The sequence below is a fragment of the Stegodyphus dumicola genome, chromosome 9 (assembly GCF_044657685.1).
Source record: "Stegodyphus dumicola isolate Sdum_Otavi_A_Nest chromosome 9, ASM4465768v1".
Lineage (NCBI taxonomy): Eukaryota > Metazoa > Arthropoda > Arachnida > Araneae > Eresidae > Stegodyphus > Stegodyphus dumicola.
In genome coordinates, this window is record NC_140776.1 from 68962498 (window position 1) to 68978570 (window position 16073).

At 30.7% G+C, this 16073-nt stretch overlaps 1 protein-coding gene across 5 annotated transcripts in view; it reads left to right on the plus strand.

Annotated features, from left to right (window-relative positions):
- Window positions 1-16073, plus strand: part of LOC118204674 (recQ-mediated genome instability protein 1-like) — a 122214-nt gene that overhangs the window by 83313 nt on the left and 22828 nt on the right. For all 5 annotated transcript variants that reach the window (XM_085823559.1, XM_085823558.1, XM_085823556.1 and 2 more), the window contains 2 exons: window positions 10389-10468; window positions 13238-13351. In XM_085823559.1, the coding sequence (XP_085679685.1) occupies window positions 10389-10468; window positions 13238-13351 (194 nt within the window). The remainder of the gene's footprint in view (window positions 1-10388; window positions 10469-13237; window positions 13352-16073) is intronic.

Sequence of the window (16073 nt, forward strand, 5' to 3'; positions counted from 1 at the left end):
CTGAACCTTCTTTATTTATAGTAGATGGCAGCTCAACACAAACCAGTCCATATGTTTTAGCCATGTTTAGTTTTCTAAGACCCTCATTTTTCAAAGATATCTTCCAGATTTTTTTGGGGGGTATAAAAGGAATTGTTTAAAAAGAATTTTTTTTTTTTTTTTTTTTTTTTGGCTGTGTGCTAATCTCCTTATTCTAAATTAGTTTTAAATTTTTACCTTGAAATCTTGCCTAAAATCGAACAGCAAACCGAGGTGTTCCCAGACTGGGCGCACTGCTAGTCTAGGTCACTGAGAGGCAGCTGTATCTTTGTTTCTCTGCAGCTCATTAACATAGAAAGGTGGGTCCGCATCTCTGTTTCATTTCCTGTTTCACTCTCTCTCTCTCTCTCTTTTTTTTTTTTTTTTTTTTTTTTTTTTTGTGTGTGTGTGTGTGTGTGTGTGTGTGTCATGGAGGTAAGAAAGGAAGGAGTGGCCAAACAAGCATTAGAAGTGAAGCATCGCTCTGAAGCTTCGGTCACCAGATGGGGTGTTTTTTGTTTACATTCAGAAGCTCGCTTGATAGCGCTTTGATAATATTTTGACACACGACAGTTCCATACAACTCAAAAAACGGGACATTTGTGCATAAAAAAAGATTCCAAGTGTGATTGATAATAGCAATTTGTATAGTTTAGTGACATTTACGCAAAAATCGCATCTTGGTTATTTTTTATAACTAACAACAGCGATTTTGATTATGAATTTGTTTTATAAAATTCTAAGCTGTTGAACTACAAAAATATAGATTTTAGCAAAAAATGTTATGCTTAAAGAATGAAAAATACCTCACCATACCTTTAAAATTGTGTACATCTTTCAATACCCTTGATACTTGTGTCCTACTTGTGTCCCAAACGCCAAAATGTTCTAAATAAAATAAATTTTTTTCACATCTGCATATTATTGTAGCATACACTTTTTTAAAATTAGTGTAAATTACTCGAAAAATATAGGGAATGCACAGAAATTAAAGATTTCCATATACCAGAAATGAAAAATTGTATTTAAGCATGTGCTTGCAAAAAGCATGTATCTGCATTTAACAAAATGCATAAGTATTTATTAAATTATTTGTAAATGTTTTTGAAATGAAGGATTTATTCATTCATAAACAACTGTGAAAGTTTGAAAAAAATCTAATTATTAAATGTATCTAAATTTATAATGATTATAAATATTATCTATATATAATAACCTTACTATATATTAACATTGAATTGTAAACATAAATTGACATCCTGTTGACAAATACATTATAAAACTAGTTAAGCAAGAATTGTTCGTACTGGAAAGCAATCTGTTAAAAGGAAACTGTACTGGAAAGCAATCTGCTTAAACTGTTAAAGCAATCTGTAAAGCACTTTCTACGAGATGCGTACTTAAGAAAGTAATAAAGAAGAGTTTTGGAATATGTATTGTTGAAATTAAAGGTAAAAAAATCTGATAAGTATAATTAAAAGAATTATTCCCCTTACATTTTATAATAACTCAGTTACAAGTTTTAAATAATATTTAAAAAATAATCCGTATTTTATTCTCTTTCAGAAATATTCAGAGAAAGTTAAGTACTATTTAAAGTATTTCGCTATTAAAATAAAATGTGCTCTAATTTGAAATGGACCGAATAGAGCATTAATTATAAATTGACTTATATTTTTCGATTTAAAAGATGCCTCAGAAGTTAAAAAATCATGCCACATTTGAGAAAGTATTTTAGGAAGAAGCTCTATAAATAGAAAAGAAATAATGCCTAATTTTAATATTAATAATATAATAAACTTTGATCTTAAGTTTTGTAATCCTTAACCGAATCAAATCGAATTACCTTAAAATTTCTTTCTAATGTAATTAACGAAAACTTGTGAAAATATTTCATTCAAATTAAACCATTCTGAGCAAATTGTTCTGTGAAAATTATAGCATTTAATTCCGTTCAGAATGAAATGTTGTTTAAAACTGTATTCTTTTTATATACTTAGGACTCTGAAGTATTGTAGAAAAAGAAAATATATACATTTATATGCATATTTACGCCGTAATTACAAAATATTTACATCCGGTCGTGTCAAAACCCATTGAACTCAATGGTAAATTACCTAATGTTTTGGTCACCAATGTGGGATTGAAAGTGCTTCAAAGCAGGGTATGCAGCATTCGTACGGTCCTTAAGAGTCCTTTAAAGTCCTTAGATTTTTTTAAATCGATTTTTGGTCCTTAAAATTCCTTAATTTTCTCCAAAATCGGTAGAAGTTCCTTAATTTTAATCATCTGAAATTTCTGTCTGTTTTTACGACTGCCATTTCGAATGTGAATTAGAATTTTGGAGAAATATTTTTGGCTATTCACTGACATATATGGTTATCTTTTGAATGGGTTCATGGTTTATAATTTGTTTCTGTTTCTAATATAAATGATGGAATACTCGAATTTCTAAGCAAGAAGTGAAACATAAGCATTTCGAAATTCTTTTTTCTTTTTTTTTTTCTTTTTTTTTTTTTTTTTTTAATAAAGAGCTCTTAAACAACTTTTCGCTTTGGGGATTTGAATTCTTTTATTAAACGATTCTAAATTTGGCGATTTTACGATCAGCTTCTATAGAAAATTTTTTAATTCCAAGATCTGAGAATTTTTCGACGATTTTTTTTTAAAACATCGTAACATTGATAAACTTCATTAAAATAATGGTAATATATTGAAATTATATTTTAAAAATAAGATTAAAATAAAACATTATTATTTTTTGCTGTCATATTATAAAGTTTCATTTTGGCAACTTATACAATATTTTTAATCTGAAAAATAAATAAGGTATAATGCTATAAAGCACAATTTACGAAACAGCTCTTAGCAAAAGCAAAATTAGCTATGTAATTAATTAAAAATATCTTCTTTTTAATTTTTTATAGTAAAGAGTTTTTCCCATGTGATTGTCTCAGAATATTAAAAATTCTCAGAATATGCATCAGTTTTCTCTATAAAATTAATTTTACACTTTTTCCTTCCCCCCCCCCTCTTTTTTTTTTTTTTTTTTTTTTTTTTCTAAATATTTCTGGCTTTTTGCTGTTACAGAATTGGTTGGGATAATTTTTCTTTAGTATTTTTGACACTGCAGCATGGAAAATTTAGAAGGATTTGAAGGCAAGATTTATAGACCCACGATTCTAGAAGATTCAAGAAATATGTGACAAAATGAAAAATGTGTCCATAGTATCAACATATCAATACATAATGGATGCGTTTTACAGAAAGTTTGCGATGAATTTCTTACTTTTTGGAGAACATCTGGAAGAACAATGGAAACATAATATTTGAATGTTTTACTCCTGATACTAGAATCTTTTTTATTAACATGTTTATCTTCCCTTTATTTTCTCTACTTTTCACTAGACAAAAGCATGGAAAATATCAAAAATGCTTCTAATCTTATCACTTGAGCAGGCATTATAGAAAGAGGTTTTTTTTATTAATAAATAAATTGAAAACTTACAATTTAAAAGATTCATCTAATATGTCTTAATGCATCATACACAGAGCTGGTACACATTTTCCCACCTGATGCAATCTCTGTGGATCCTAAATTCTGCTGCCTAGTGCCCTTCTAATTTCTGCTTCCAATGGCTGCTCTAAATTCTAAAAGTTTTGCCATTTCTAGATTTTGTTGTTCGGCGTGTCACTAAATTCTAAAAATTCTGCCACATCAGCTCTGTAACCTGCCTTCACCATATACGAGGGCTATCCAGAAAGTAGATTACGTTTTGGAATAAAAAAATAAACAAAGTATAGGAAACAAATTTTATTATATACAGATGAAAGCCACACTCAAATACTACTTTTCTACATAGTCACCATACAAATTAAGGCATTTATCGTAGCGATGTACGAGCTTGGAAATTCCTTCGTCGAAAAATTCGGCCGCCTGCGCCTTCAACCACTTCGTTACCTCTTCTTGCAGCTGTGCGTCGTCATCAAAACGCTGCATAGCCAGCCACTTCTTCATTGCTAGGAATAGGTGGAAGTCGCTCGGTGCCAGGTCGGGACTGTACGGCGGATGAGGAAACAACTCCCACTTAAAAGATTCAAGAACTTTACGAGTGACATTTGCCGTGTGGGGCCGGGCGTTGTCGTGAATCAACAAGATCTTAGAGCTCAACATTCCTCTGCGCTTGTTTTGAATTGCTCTTCTGAGTTTTTGGAGAGTTTGGCAATACCTTTGAGAGTTTATTGTAGTGCCTCTTTCCAGGAAGTCCACCAAAATTACACCTTTTCTGTCCCAAAAAACAGTCGCCATCATCTTCCTTGCCGACATTGTTTGCATGCATTTCTTGGGTTTTTGGGGAGAACTTGTGTGCCCCCACTGCATTGATTGCAATTTCGTTTCACAGTTCACATGTTTCACCCATGTTTCGTCACCAGTAACGATGCGATCGAGTAAAGAGTCACCATCCTTATGGTAAGCGTCCAAAAAGTTCAACACTGCAGCCATTCGCTGATTTTTGTGGTCCTCTGTCAAGATTTTTGGAATCCATCTTGCACAAAACTTGTGGTAACCAAGCTTTTCGCTGATGATTTCGTGCAACAAACTTCGCGAAATTTGTGGAAAACTCAAAGAAAGTTCCGTTATTGTGAAATTTCGATTTTCACGGACTTTAGCATCGACTTTTTCGAGAAGTCCGGCGGTCACTATGCTGGGTCTCCCACTTCGATCTTCGTCGTGAACATTGGTTCGGCCATTTTGAAATCTTATGACCCACTGACGCACTCCACCTTCAGTGATAATGTTGTCCCCATACACTTCACGAAGCTGCCGATAGATTTCTATGGGTTTACAGTTTTTTGCAGTCTTAGACCTTATTACTGAGCGCACCTCGCAGCTCGCGGGATTTTCAATTAACGCAGACATTTCAAACCGTCACAGTATCTGAACGGAGCACAGCACGAACCTCTCACTAGCACGGCTAGATGCAGACTGAGCTGCGCAACGCTCTGACCCCAAGATGGCCGCGCTAGCCCCGCCCCTAGCGGACACAGACGGAAACGTAATCTACTTCCTGGATGGCCCTCGTACAAGTAAGATCTCCATTTTATAAAAACTCAAGCATTTCGGTTAATGCATTAATTATACCCAAGATCTCATGTGACCTTCCTCAATATCAAGTTGATAGGTCTGTTTTGACATCTTTCAAACACTTGTGGTTAGCAGATACAAATTGCTTCCAGCTTGGCATAATAAATATTCTTTTAGGCACAGATGTATTTGGCGAGATAATGCTTCATGGACATTTAACTTTTCCGGATCATTCGTTAACAGCCTTGGAATCAATATTCGGCTGGGTCATTATCGGCAAGACTAAATGTGTATCACAAACAATTATACCTAATTGTGCTAGTTGTACCAATGTTCAGTTCCAGGTTGAAAATTTTTGGAAATTAGAAGAAATTGCAGAAATAAACACTTACACAGAGGAAGAAATTGAGTATGAAAATCATTTCAAGCGGAATTTTTCTCGCGACTCTTGTTTCTCGTTGGAGCAAAACGCAAACTCATGGAATTTGAAAGGCTTGCTAGATCTGCAACTTATAATCAAAACGTCAGCAGATATTTGGTTGATAATGGCATTAAATGGCATCTAAATGTTCCAGGTGTGCCACATATGGGTGGACTCTGGAAAGCTGGCATAAAATCAACAAAATACCATTTAAAATGAGTAGTTGACGAGGTGAGATTGACATATGAAGAAATTGAAACATTTCGCACACAAATAGAAGCTTGTCTTAACTCGCGACCTGTAACAAGTTTATCTAATGATCCAAATAACTTATCAGCTTTGATGCATGGTCATTTTCTTATTGGTAGATCATTAACAAGCATTACTGAACCAAATTAGATTGAAGTTTCCCATCTCACTAGATGACATATTCAAAAAATGGTTCAACAATTTTGGAAGCGTTGGCACAAAGATTATCTGTGTCGAATACAACAAAGACAAAAATGGCTTTTGCCAACTAAAAATCTTCAAGTTAATGATCTGTGTCTCATAAAGGAGGATAACTTACCTCCAACTAAATGGAAAATGGGTAGAATTACTCAGTTACATCCTGGTCTTGATAATATCATTAGGGTTGTAACTATTAAGACTTCAGATGGCATGGTCAAAAGAAATATTACAAAATTGTGTCCATTACCAATTTGAATTTTAATTCATATATTATAAATTAAGTATTATATCATGATTTTATATAAATTAAGTATTAAGTATTATATCATGATATTATTACTGAGCGCACCTCGCAGCTCGCGGGATTTTCAATTAACGCAGACATTTCAAACCGTCACAGTATCTGAACGGAGCACAGCACGAACCTCTCACTAGCACGGCTAGATGCAGACTGAGCTGTGCAACGCTCTGACCCCAAGATGGCCGCGCTAGCCCCGCCCCTAGCGGACACAGACGGAAACGTAATCTACTTCCTGGATGGCCCTCGTATATTTAATATTTCTTCTGAATGTTTATATTACTAAAGAAATAAAAGTAGCCACTTTTTGTATAAATTCTAAATGCATTTAGAGTTTTTTAGAGTAACAGAAATCCTTAATTAAATCCAAAAATTCTAAAATAAAAAGGAAATGTGTTGATGAAAGAAACTGAATACATAAAGAAAATTATTGTTAAAAAATATGTGCAGTTATTATTATGTAAATTACCCAATTGTTTATGATTTGAGCCTTTACTATAATTTCCCATTTATATTTTCTCATATGATAGAGTTTCTGAGCCAAATTAAATTGTATAATCTTTGACCGCTAGTCCACATTTTTAGTTTGAATTAGACTGTTCTTGTTTAATTACGATACCGTGAGCTGTGATTGATTTAGTTAGCATCAGGAAATGCCTTTATGGTCTAAGTTCCTTTTAAATAAGAAGCTTTGTCTGATATTGTAAATACTTTCAGAGATAGCGATAATGTGCTTCACGTCTGTCGGGAGATTTTGGACTATTTAACTTTTACCAAATCAAGTAAACCCTCATAGGTACATTGTGGAGAGGTTGGCAGGTTAGGACATAAAGCACACAGTAACGAGTGAGAGCATTGGTTTGCATATTGAGACAAATCTTTAATTGTTAGAAAAGATGCTTAAAGAGAAGGAAATTGATATAATTAAGCCAAAATGGGAAAGCTTCAAGTTAAAATGACGGATAAATATTTTTTTTAGTGTTGTTGTTACAAGACATAAATGTTTTGTAGCTTTTAATGTGTAATTATCCTAATGTATAAATTACATGAATTTTAAACTGTGAAATGTTATTAGATTTTGATTTTAATAGTGTTTTTTAACAAATATTGTTAAAAAATAAAATTTAATAGTGACCATGTAAATCCATAATGACTAAGGTTATCAAATTACCTAATTTAATTATTTATAACTAATTGCTTACCCTTAAAAATTATCTTTACATATTAAAGCGAATTATTTACTTTCATTAATACTCACTGCAGTCACAAGATAAAATAAAAAAAATGTAAAAATTCAAGTAAAACTTATTCTTTGCATCTAGTAAGATTTAAACTAATACAAAACAGTTTATCACCTCTGGTGCTTTCATCGCTTATTGGAACCTTAAAGTATATCAACGGGGTTACAATCCCTGGAACTCTACACGAAGCTACGACACTAACGGCATCAAACAGAGCCTGACTAACTTTCAACACTTGTCAACCGTGCCTGGGTCAGGCCTTTCAGGTTTGCTCTAATTAGCAGGTCTCTCTCTAGACAAGCAGCAGTGGTGACAACATTGTCTTTTGTTAAGAATCATGTTGATTATGATCTTACATCTCATTTCAACCTATGCTGTTTGACATAAAATCTACCTGCTATTTACTAAACCTCTAGACTGACCAAGTATGTGACAAAATGAGACTAAAAAAAAAAAAAAAAAAAAAAAAAAATCAACATAAAGCTAATGGTTAGCAAAACATAAATCATTTACGTTTTACTAACTTATATTGCTTCAAATATCTTTTCACTTATCTTGTTTCAAATATGTCAATTATTATAAGTTTAAAAAATGTAATGCTACTTGATAAATTGAAGTTTATTTTATTCAAACCTATTAATAATTATGTTAATTAATTCATGTTTATTAATAATGCATACTACTTAAGGATCTGTTTCATTTTCAGGATGGTATTACAAAAGTGAAATGAAGGCATGAATAATATTAATTGAATTTTTTTATTCAGTTCCCATTTGCTCATAGGTCCTTAATTTTTTCATTAATGGTCCTTAAAAGTCCTTAAAAGTACTTAATTTCTGTGTGCAGAAATGTGTATGAACCCTGGGTATGGGAAAACCGGTTTAGGGCCACTCCATCTAACTTCGTACCTCCATGGTGTGTGTGTGTGTGTGTGTGAAGGAGAGGTTTGATTTCAACGAAGAAATTGTTGGGGTGATTTTTTTAAGGTCAGGGATAATTTTATCAGTTAGCTGTTTGGTTTTTCACTAGAGCACTTCTCTTTTTCTCTTTCGCTTTGGTTCAAAGAAGTTTTAGCGCTGTGTTTAATAGTTTTACATTGTAGGCATTTATATTTTTATTTTATAGTTTATAATTTCAAATTGTAGATATAATATTACTTTATTTTTTTATTTATTTATTTTTTTTATTTTAAATGATTTTCCAAACGGATGGGAGAGGGCTGAATATTTCTAAAGCACAGAAAGTGCTACACAAATTGCTTTCAGATAGTGAATCTGATATGGATCCCAGCACATGTGCAAAACATGCAATACTGGGTTGTGCTTTTTCAAATGGGATGTCACTTTCTTCAAAAAGTACCACAATGAAAAAATAGACTAAAGTGTAAATAGGAAATGTAACTATCATATACCCAAGTTTTTTTTTTTCCATTCATAAGCATGTAATCATTATATAGCCCAAAATGAGCTTTTTAGGGGAGTGTAGAGTAGCAGATTTCCCCATGGCACACACTGGGTAATGCTAAATCTGCTATGGTATTCAGAATTTAGTGTTTTTTAATCGTATGCAAAATCTCTTACTCTTTTACACGCTTCCCAGCAATGCTCGTTTCAGCACTCTTTTCAAAGCTCTATTCAATCAGTGTGCCCGCTTCGGGCACACCCACAGAATTAAAACGATAAGTGCTATTTTTTTTTTTTTTTTTTAAATCAAAATTCCAACTTTAAAAGGTAGCATGCCGGAAAGGGTTAAAGGAATAATCATTCAGATTAATGTACAATTTCAAGCTATTTTTCACCATCATACACCACAATTGCTGGAAAATATTATCTTGGATATAAAATAAATAGTAGGACATCAAAAATCAGTCCATTAAGATGGATGAGATTTCAGTTTTAGGTTTTCAGTTCCAAATCCATTGCTGTGAATTTTCATCAGATGAAGAATAAAAACTGGAATTATATTATTTATAGCTACTGCTGAACATTTATATATAACGCTTATCCATTCTCCTGTATCTATAGAATGCAAAGAAAAGAAAGTTTCAGTTTTAGTTATTAAAGCAACTATTAGTTTTAATCTGTGTACTGCTATCATAACAGATGTTGTGTTACGTATGATTAAATATATTTGTGTAATCTTTAAAAATTTCAATAAATTATTATGTAGTGCATGTTAGCAATGGTGTTATGATAAGTTCTTTCTATATGATATGTTATCAATATTTAAAAAATAACAGAAGTGAAGTATTTTATGTATTTAAAAAATTAGTGAAATCTATGCCTTTGTTGCCAAGTAAACAAATGTGATGCATAAAGTGGCAGAAAAAAAATTAATAAACTGAATGTTTTGATTAAAAACAATCTTCAAATGTATCATTGTTTTTAAAAAAGCTCAAAATTATTTTTAATTTTATATCTAGAATCTGTGTATTTTGTTCTAGTTATGAATCGATAATGGAGTCCTAATAAGTTTTCCAGCTTGTGTGTATAGGCATCTTTTATGTAACTTCCTCTAACCTCCATTGCATTTATGAAACACATAAATGCAATGGAAGTTAGAGGAAAGTTATGGATCTTGTAACCTCTAAAAGGACGCAAGCGTTTTTATTATTATTATTATTATTATTAATCATTTGCCTTTCAAATTAAAAAAGGTTATTATTTTTATAAATTTTATATTATATTTTATAAATTGTATGTTGATTTATAGCATGTATGGTGTATCTCTCTGTGTGTGTATGTATATAACACACAATTACAAAATTAGCAAAAAAACATATATATATATATATATATTATGAAAAACTAAAATGATATTTTTAAATAATTTTATAATAATAACAAGAATAAGAAACTTATTTTTAAATTTCAGGTGCGCAAAAAGAAAAGCCATTTATGTATCTGTCCTCTGTTGCAAATGATCCTGATTTAAATTCCACTATCACTGTAAAGGTAAAATAAATTTTTTATAAATTATTTATACAGTGCCATTATATAAAAATTATTTTTATTAAAAATAATTATGAAATGCAATAGCTGAATGTAATAACAGTAAAAGATTGTAGCCAATTCCTTGTTCTTTGAATTATATTAGTTTCAAAATTTTCTTTGTATAAATGCTAAAACATTTTTAATAAGTTAAAATTCTGTTAAGAATTGAATGTCATAAAAGAAATAATAAGTAAAATATTGAAACTCATTGCTTTGCAAGAAAACTGAAATGATAAATTAATAGACTTTGGAACAGTGTATCATAAGTAATTATTTCTTATTTTCTGTGTTAGCATTTCAGTTACTTTAGAATTCAAATGAAGTAGCTCTGTTTGTTGGCTTATCAATTGCTAACTATTTTCTATCTCTTTTATACTATGCATTTCTGTCTATTTATATTAAAAAGATCTGATGTGTACATCACATGACTTCCTTGTATGGAATATGAAATTGGACGCATTTTTTTTTTTTTTTCTGCATTTAATTTAAACTTACTGAACTGAATTAAATCTACTTTGTCGATAGCGCATAAACCACAATAGAATAAATGTACTCTTTAAAATTAACTATATTTATTTACTATAGCGGCACTCTGTCGCAAGGTTCACTTAACAGTGTTACATCTCATTCATTGTATAACTCAGAATGCACAAAAAATATATAATTTTATGAATTGTATATTATATGATTTGCCACATGTTCTATACAAATACTATAATAAATCTAGAACGATGTGTAAAAGAAATTAAACAACTAAAAAAGAAACAGTTTTTTACAGACACTTAAGCGTCCCTTACCTAATACTCGTGCGCTACTCATAAACATTCTCCTCTGACTGGGACAGACTGGCGACAAAATTTGCTGCTAAGACAAAACACTTATTTCCTCAAATTTCATTAAAGATATAGTTCTTATTCATTTAATTCAGTTCTCACTTTGCAACAGGGCAAAAACACATAAAAACTCAAAATAGCTTCATTAAAAATTGAAAGCTATAGAAAAGCATAAAACACTATAGAAATGACACATATAGAACACATATAGAAAAGCATAAATACAGTTAAAAAAATTTTTTTTTAATTACAATTAAAATTGGTGCACAAAACTAAAAGTTTTCTTTTGGTCCCACTCGGCAGAAAGGCTTTCAATATTCTGCTAAGTTTTAAATGTAAACAAATATGGCTGTTATGGTTAGAAAAATTAGGCTTAGCTGCACTTAGAAAACATCTAAATTGTTGATAAGTCTACAACTAACACATGCAGTTTAACTTAAAGCATAAAAACCGTAACCGGAAGTAAGAACAACATATTTCAATCATTTTTAATGCAAAAAATGCACAATTTACCAACATATTAGAATAAAAAAACTGAGCTCAGCCTGCCAAGTAACAAAGTGGGTGTGTGTGTATATATATGTCATATTTTCTAAGCACAGTTGTGATGGCTGGAACTCTCAACAGTGTTCAATGTCCATCATGGCTGTTGTTGTTGCATACAGATGAAGATAATAAAACATGAACTTGCAGAATTTCCAGTCTTTATTTTCACACATATCCAGATAATTTGGCAGATAATTATTCAGTTATAATTAAATATGATACATCTCTATGTACATTGGTTTTTAAAGAAAATGACGTATGCTGTTGAGAAGCAAAGCAGCAAGAGAATGACAGAGCAGCAGTTAGAAAATAAAGGATGACGCAGTTAGCTTGCCAGAGCATTTATACCAAGTTTAATGTACAAGTACAGCTAATCTGTGATTGGTTAGTTAGTAGCATTACATAACATCAAAAAATCTCAAATTTGGGAGAAAAGAATGAATGTATTTAGGGGAAGAGCCCCAAATTTAGAATGTTAATTTGAGGTAATAAAATTAAAAAATTAAAAAATAAAATAAAATAAATAAATAAAAAAAAAGGCTATTGTATTTTATTATATTTTACATATAATAAATTTATATTTTACATATAATAAAATTATATGTAAAATACATATTTTGGTGCGACCAATTGCAATCAAAAAGGGAGGTGCAAAACTATATAGCATAAATATATGCAAAATTTCAATGTTCTGAGACTACTCATTTTTGAGTTATGTGAGATACTTACATACATATGCATGTACGTACCGATGCCACAGAAAAATCTCTTTTTAATCCATTTTAATTCAGTTTTATAATTCGTTTGAGGGAAAAGAGTCCTTTATTTTGTCATTATGTACAGATGTCATGCAGAAACATCTTTAAATTGCATTTTATAGCAGGCAGAATGGATATTTTCGCTGAAATATAATACCCAGAATTTTTCGTGATTACAATGCTTCCTTTACTTTGTACAAGGAAGTAAAATCTTTGGTTTGAAAGTTTGATATCTGAAGCTGAAAATGCATTCTATTAGTTATGAAACATCAGATTAAATTGAATTAAAACATTGCATTAAATTTATGGATTCTCTTTCCTGTGAATTCTTACAAATAGCATTTTAGACTGTTTTAGTTAAGGAAATTTATGATAAATGTTTAAATGAAATATTTTCAGGGAAACCAAAGATATATAAAAAAAAAGAAATTTTTATTGAGGAAAAGTTACCTGTAGAATTAATATATTTTTATCATGTATTCATGTAATTAATTGTTATAAATTAAACTCATTAATTTTTCATTTTAAAATTTTATATCTGTGCTGAAACTGGAAACATATAATTTAAAAATTATGTACTTTCTTTTCTTTAGGCTTTCATTATTAGAGTTTTATCAAAATTAGAATGCACAGCTGATAAAGGATGGAGCCTTAGTGTAAAAATAAATGATGGAACATGTTCACTTGATGTGAATATCCATGATAAGGTTATAAATTTTTTCTAATGATCTATCATATTGTTACAAATTTTGTACACATGTAAAACATTTTAGCCTAATTATATGTAAAATTGTAATGTCTTTTACATAATGTAACATGAAATGCCTCAAGATACAAAGCTCTGCTGGAAAAATAAGATTACAGGCACAAGTCTAGTTAACATTGAGATGAGTGGCTATCTCGTTAAATTTGTGAGGGCCACTAAGTTTCATCACCAAATTTGGTGAGAAGGGCCCTAACTTAGGGACGTTTTGGTCCAGACTCTGCATAACTAATTTTTATTTTAATTGATACCTATATTTAACTGTAACCATATCCATCCCTGCTTTGGAGTATTGAGATCTGTCTGTCTCCGGACTGGCGCTCGAAAGCTGGAGGTAGTGTCTAAACACAGCTCCGAAATTTTTAAGTAAGTGTTTCAGTAAATGTTTTCAACTCTCTAAAAAAGTTTAATGCACCTTTCCTATGCAATGTCTCATTCATCAAATTGAAAAAGGAAACTTTGCTTCTTCGAAACTTCAAATATCTTGTTCGCTGTTCACTATCAACACGAGAAATCCAAAAGAAACCCTGACATGTAATATTCAGATAAATAACATTCTGTTCTCTATACAATATCTTATTCTCTATCACTGCCATTAAATTTCTTTATTTATTATTTTCATAAGATTCTAGCATTATACAATAGTTAGTAATAGTAGCAAGTCATGTAGTTCTTTTCTTCGTAACTATTCCGGAGAGACACATTTCTTATCAGTAGTCCATTCTTATCAGCAATTCACACCCTTTGGAGGCCCCCCTTTTGGTGCTTAGGAATTTCTTGAGAGGGAAAAATGGGAATCTCTTGACCATCAATGAGTATAGATTGTGATTTTTGTAACTAAGATCCTGGACTTTTTTTTTCAGGTCTCAAACTTAGAATTATGAGCAAATATAAATACAGTGTGACGGAATTTGTTAAACTTGTACTATAATAAATTACAACGGTTAAATTAATAAATTAATTTTATATTTAACTAATATTTAAGAAAAATAAACTGTATAATTTATTTTTGCTGAAATGCTCTCACACTGTGTATGGATTTATGATTTTGTCAATTTTTTCTGAAATATACAGGAATTTTTTGGTAACGGTAATAGTTAATGTTACTATAGTTAAAATATTATGTACATCTCTGTGATGATATATGTCTTTTCTAGTTAGGTCTCAAGATAAGGGCATACACATTACCATGTAGGAATTCATTTATTTATTTATTTATTTTTAACTTAGCTAAAGTTTGCTTCTTAAAGACACTAATTTTTGCAAATGAACTTCTTTTAGCTACACTCATGGACACAATCATATTTTAGGATATTTTCTACTTCTTTTCCTTTTCTTTCTATAGCCCCCCTTTTTTTCCCCCGCCTCTATTATTTTTGGGCCATTTATTTTAAATTTTATTTTGTTCCATCTTTTCTTTCTGGCCTTTTGAACTCGTACAAAATGTACGAAGTTCCTTTTTACTCTCCTAAAATACGAAATTGTCCCCCTTTCTTTACCTTTCCTTCGTACCTATGATTGATTTTTCACACATCAGTGCAGAAAGACTTAGTGGGTGCAAATACTGAGAAGAGCTGTGCAAGTACATTTGTGGAAATTTCTAGAATTGTAAATTGTCGCTTTTGGAAAAATAAAATTTGTGAAGCTATCATGAGTTCTGTGTGCATTTATTCCATTACAAACCCATACGCATACAACAAGATTTGTCTGTGTACCTCTGTTAATTATATACATGTCTTTTGCAATCTTCTATCAGTAGTATATAATTATATTTGTTTATTTGTTTTAAATTTATAAAACCTGCATTTTTATATGCTGCATAGTTCAAATTTCACATTTTATGCATCTCTCCCTCTCTCTCTCTCTATATATATATGCAGTGACTTATTATAAGAATCTCTTACAATTTTAGATTCTCATATGAACGCTAAATTCAAATATTGAATTATTGTTAAATTCTTTATAAGTCAATAAACTCAATTTTGGTGACCACAAGTTGCCATTAATTATTATATATTCATAAAAGATGCCATTGATATAAAAAGCACTTCTGAATTTAGTTTTCTATGAAATTGCAAAGACACAAAGGAGAATGGATCAACATATTGAGCATTCCTTAATTCTGGCATGACTAAAGAAAAAGATAAGCATTATTTCGTATGAATAATATATATATATATATATTATTTTACATTGCATCGACTGAGAAAACACTTATGTAATTTTATATTGAGAGGTTAAGAACCATTGTTTTTAAATTTTTGCAACATTTCAAATATCTTGTGCTGTTGCCTCTAGGAATTTTGGAAAACTCTTAAGACAAATCAGAGAAACTGCTTTTTTAGCCATTTTGTTTGCTGTTTCATTTCCAGAACATCCCCTTAAGCATTTGATATTTATTTTATACTTTCCAATAAATAATTACAATAATATATTTTTATTATTGAAATTATTTTGTCAATTACTTTATGAAGCTTTTTTTATTCTGAAATTTATAAGTTATTATTGGGCTTTTAGTATAAATTATTATGTTTGAAACAGAGAGATTACTCCCATTGTAAAAAAATCCATTGCTAGCAAAATAGTAGACGCACTGGCTTGGTTACTGATACATTTTGGATATAATAGCTGTTTGCTTCCTGCCACAACAAAAGCACAGCCTTTGA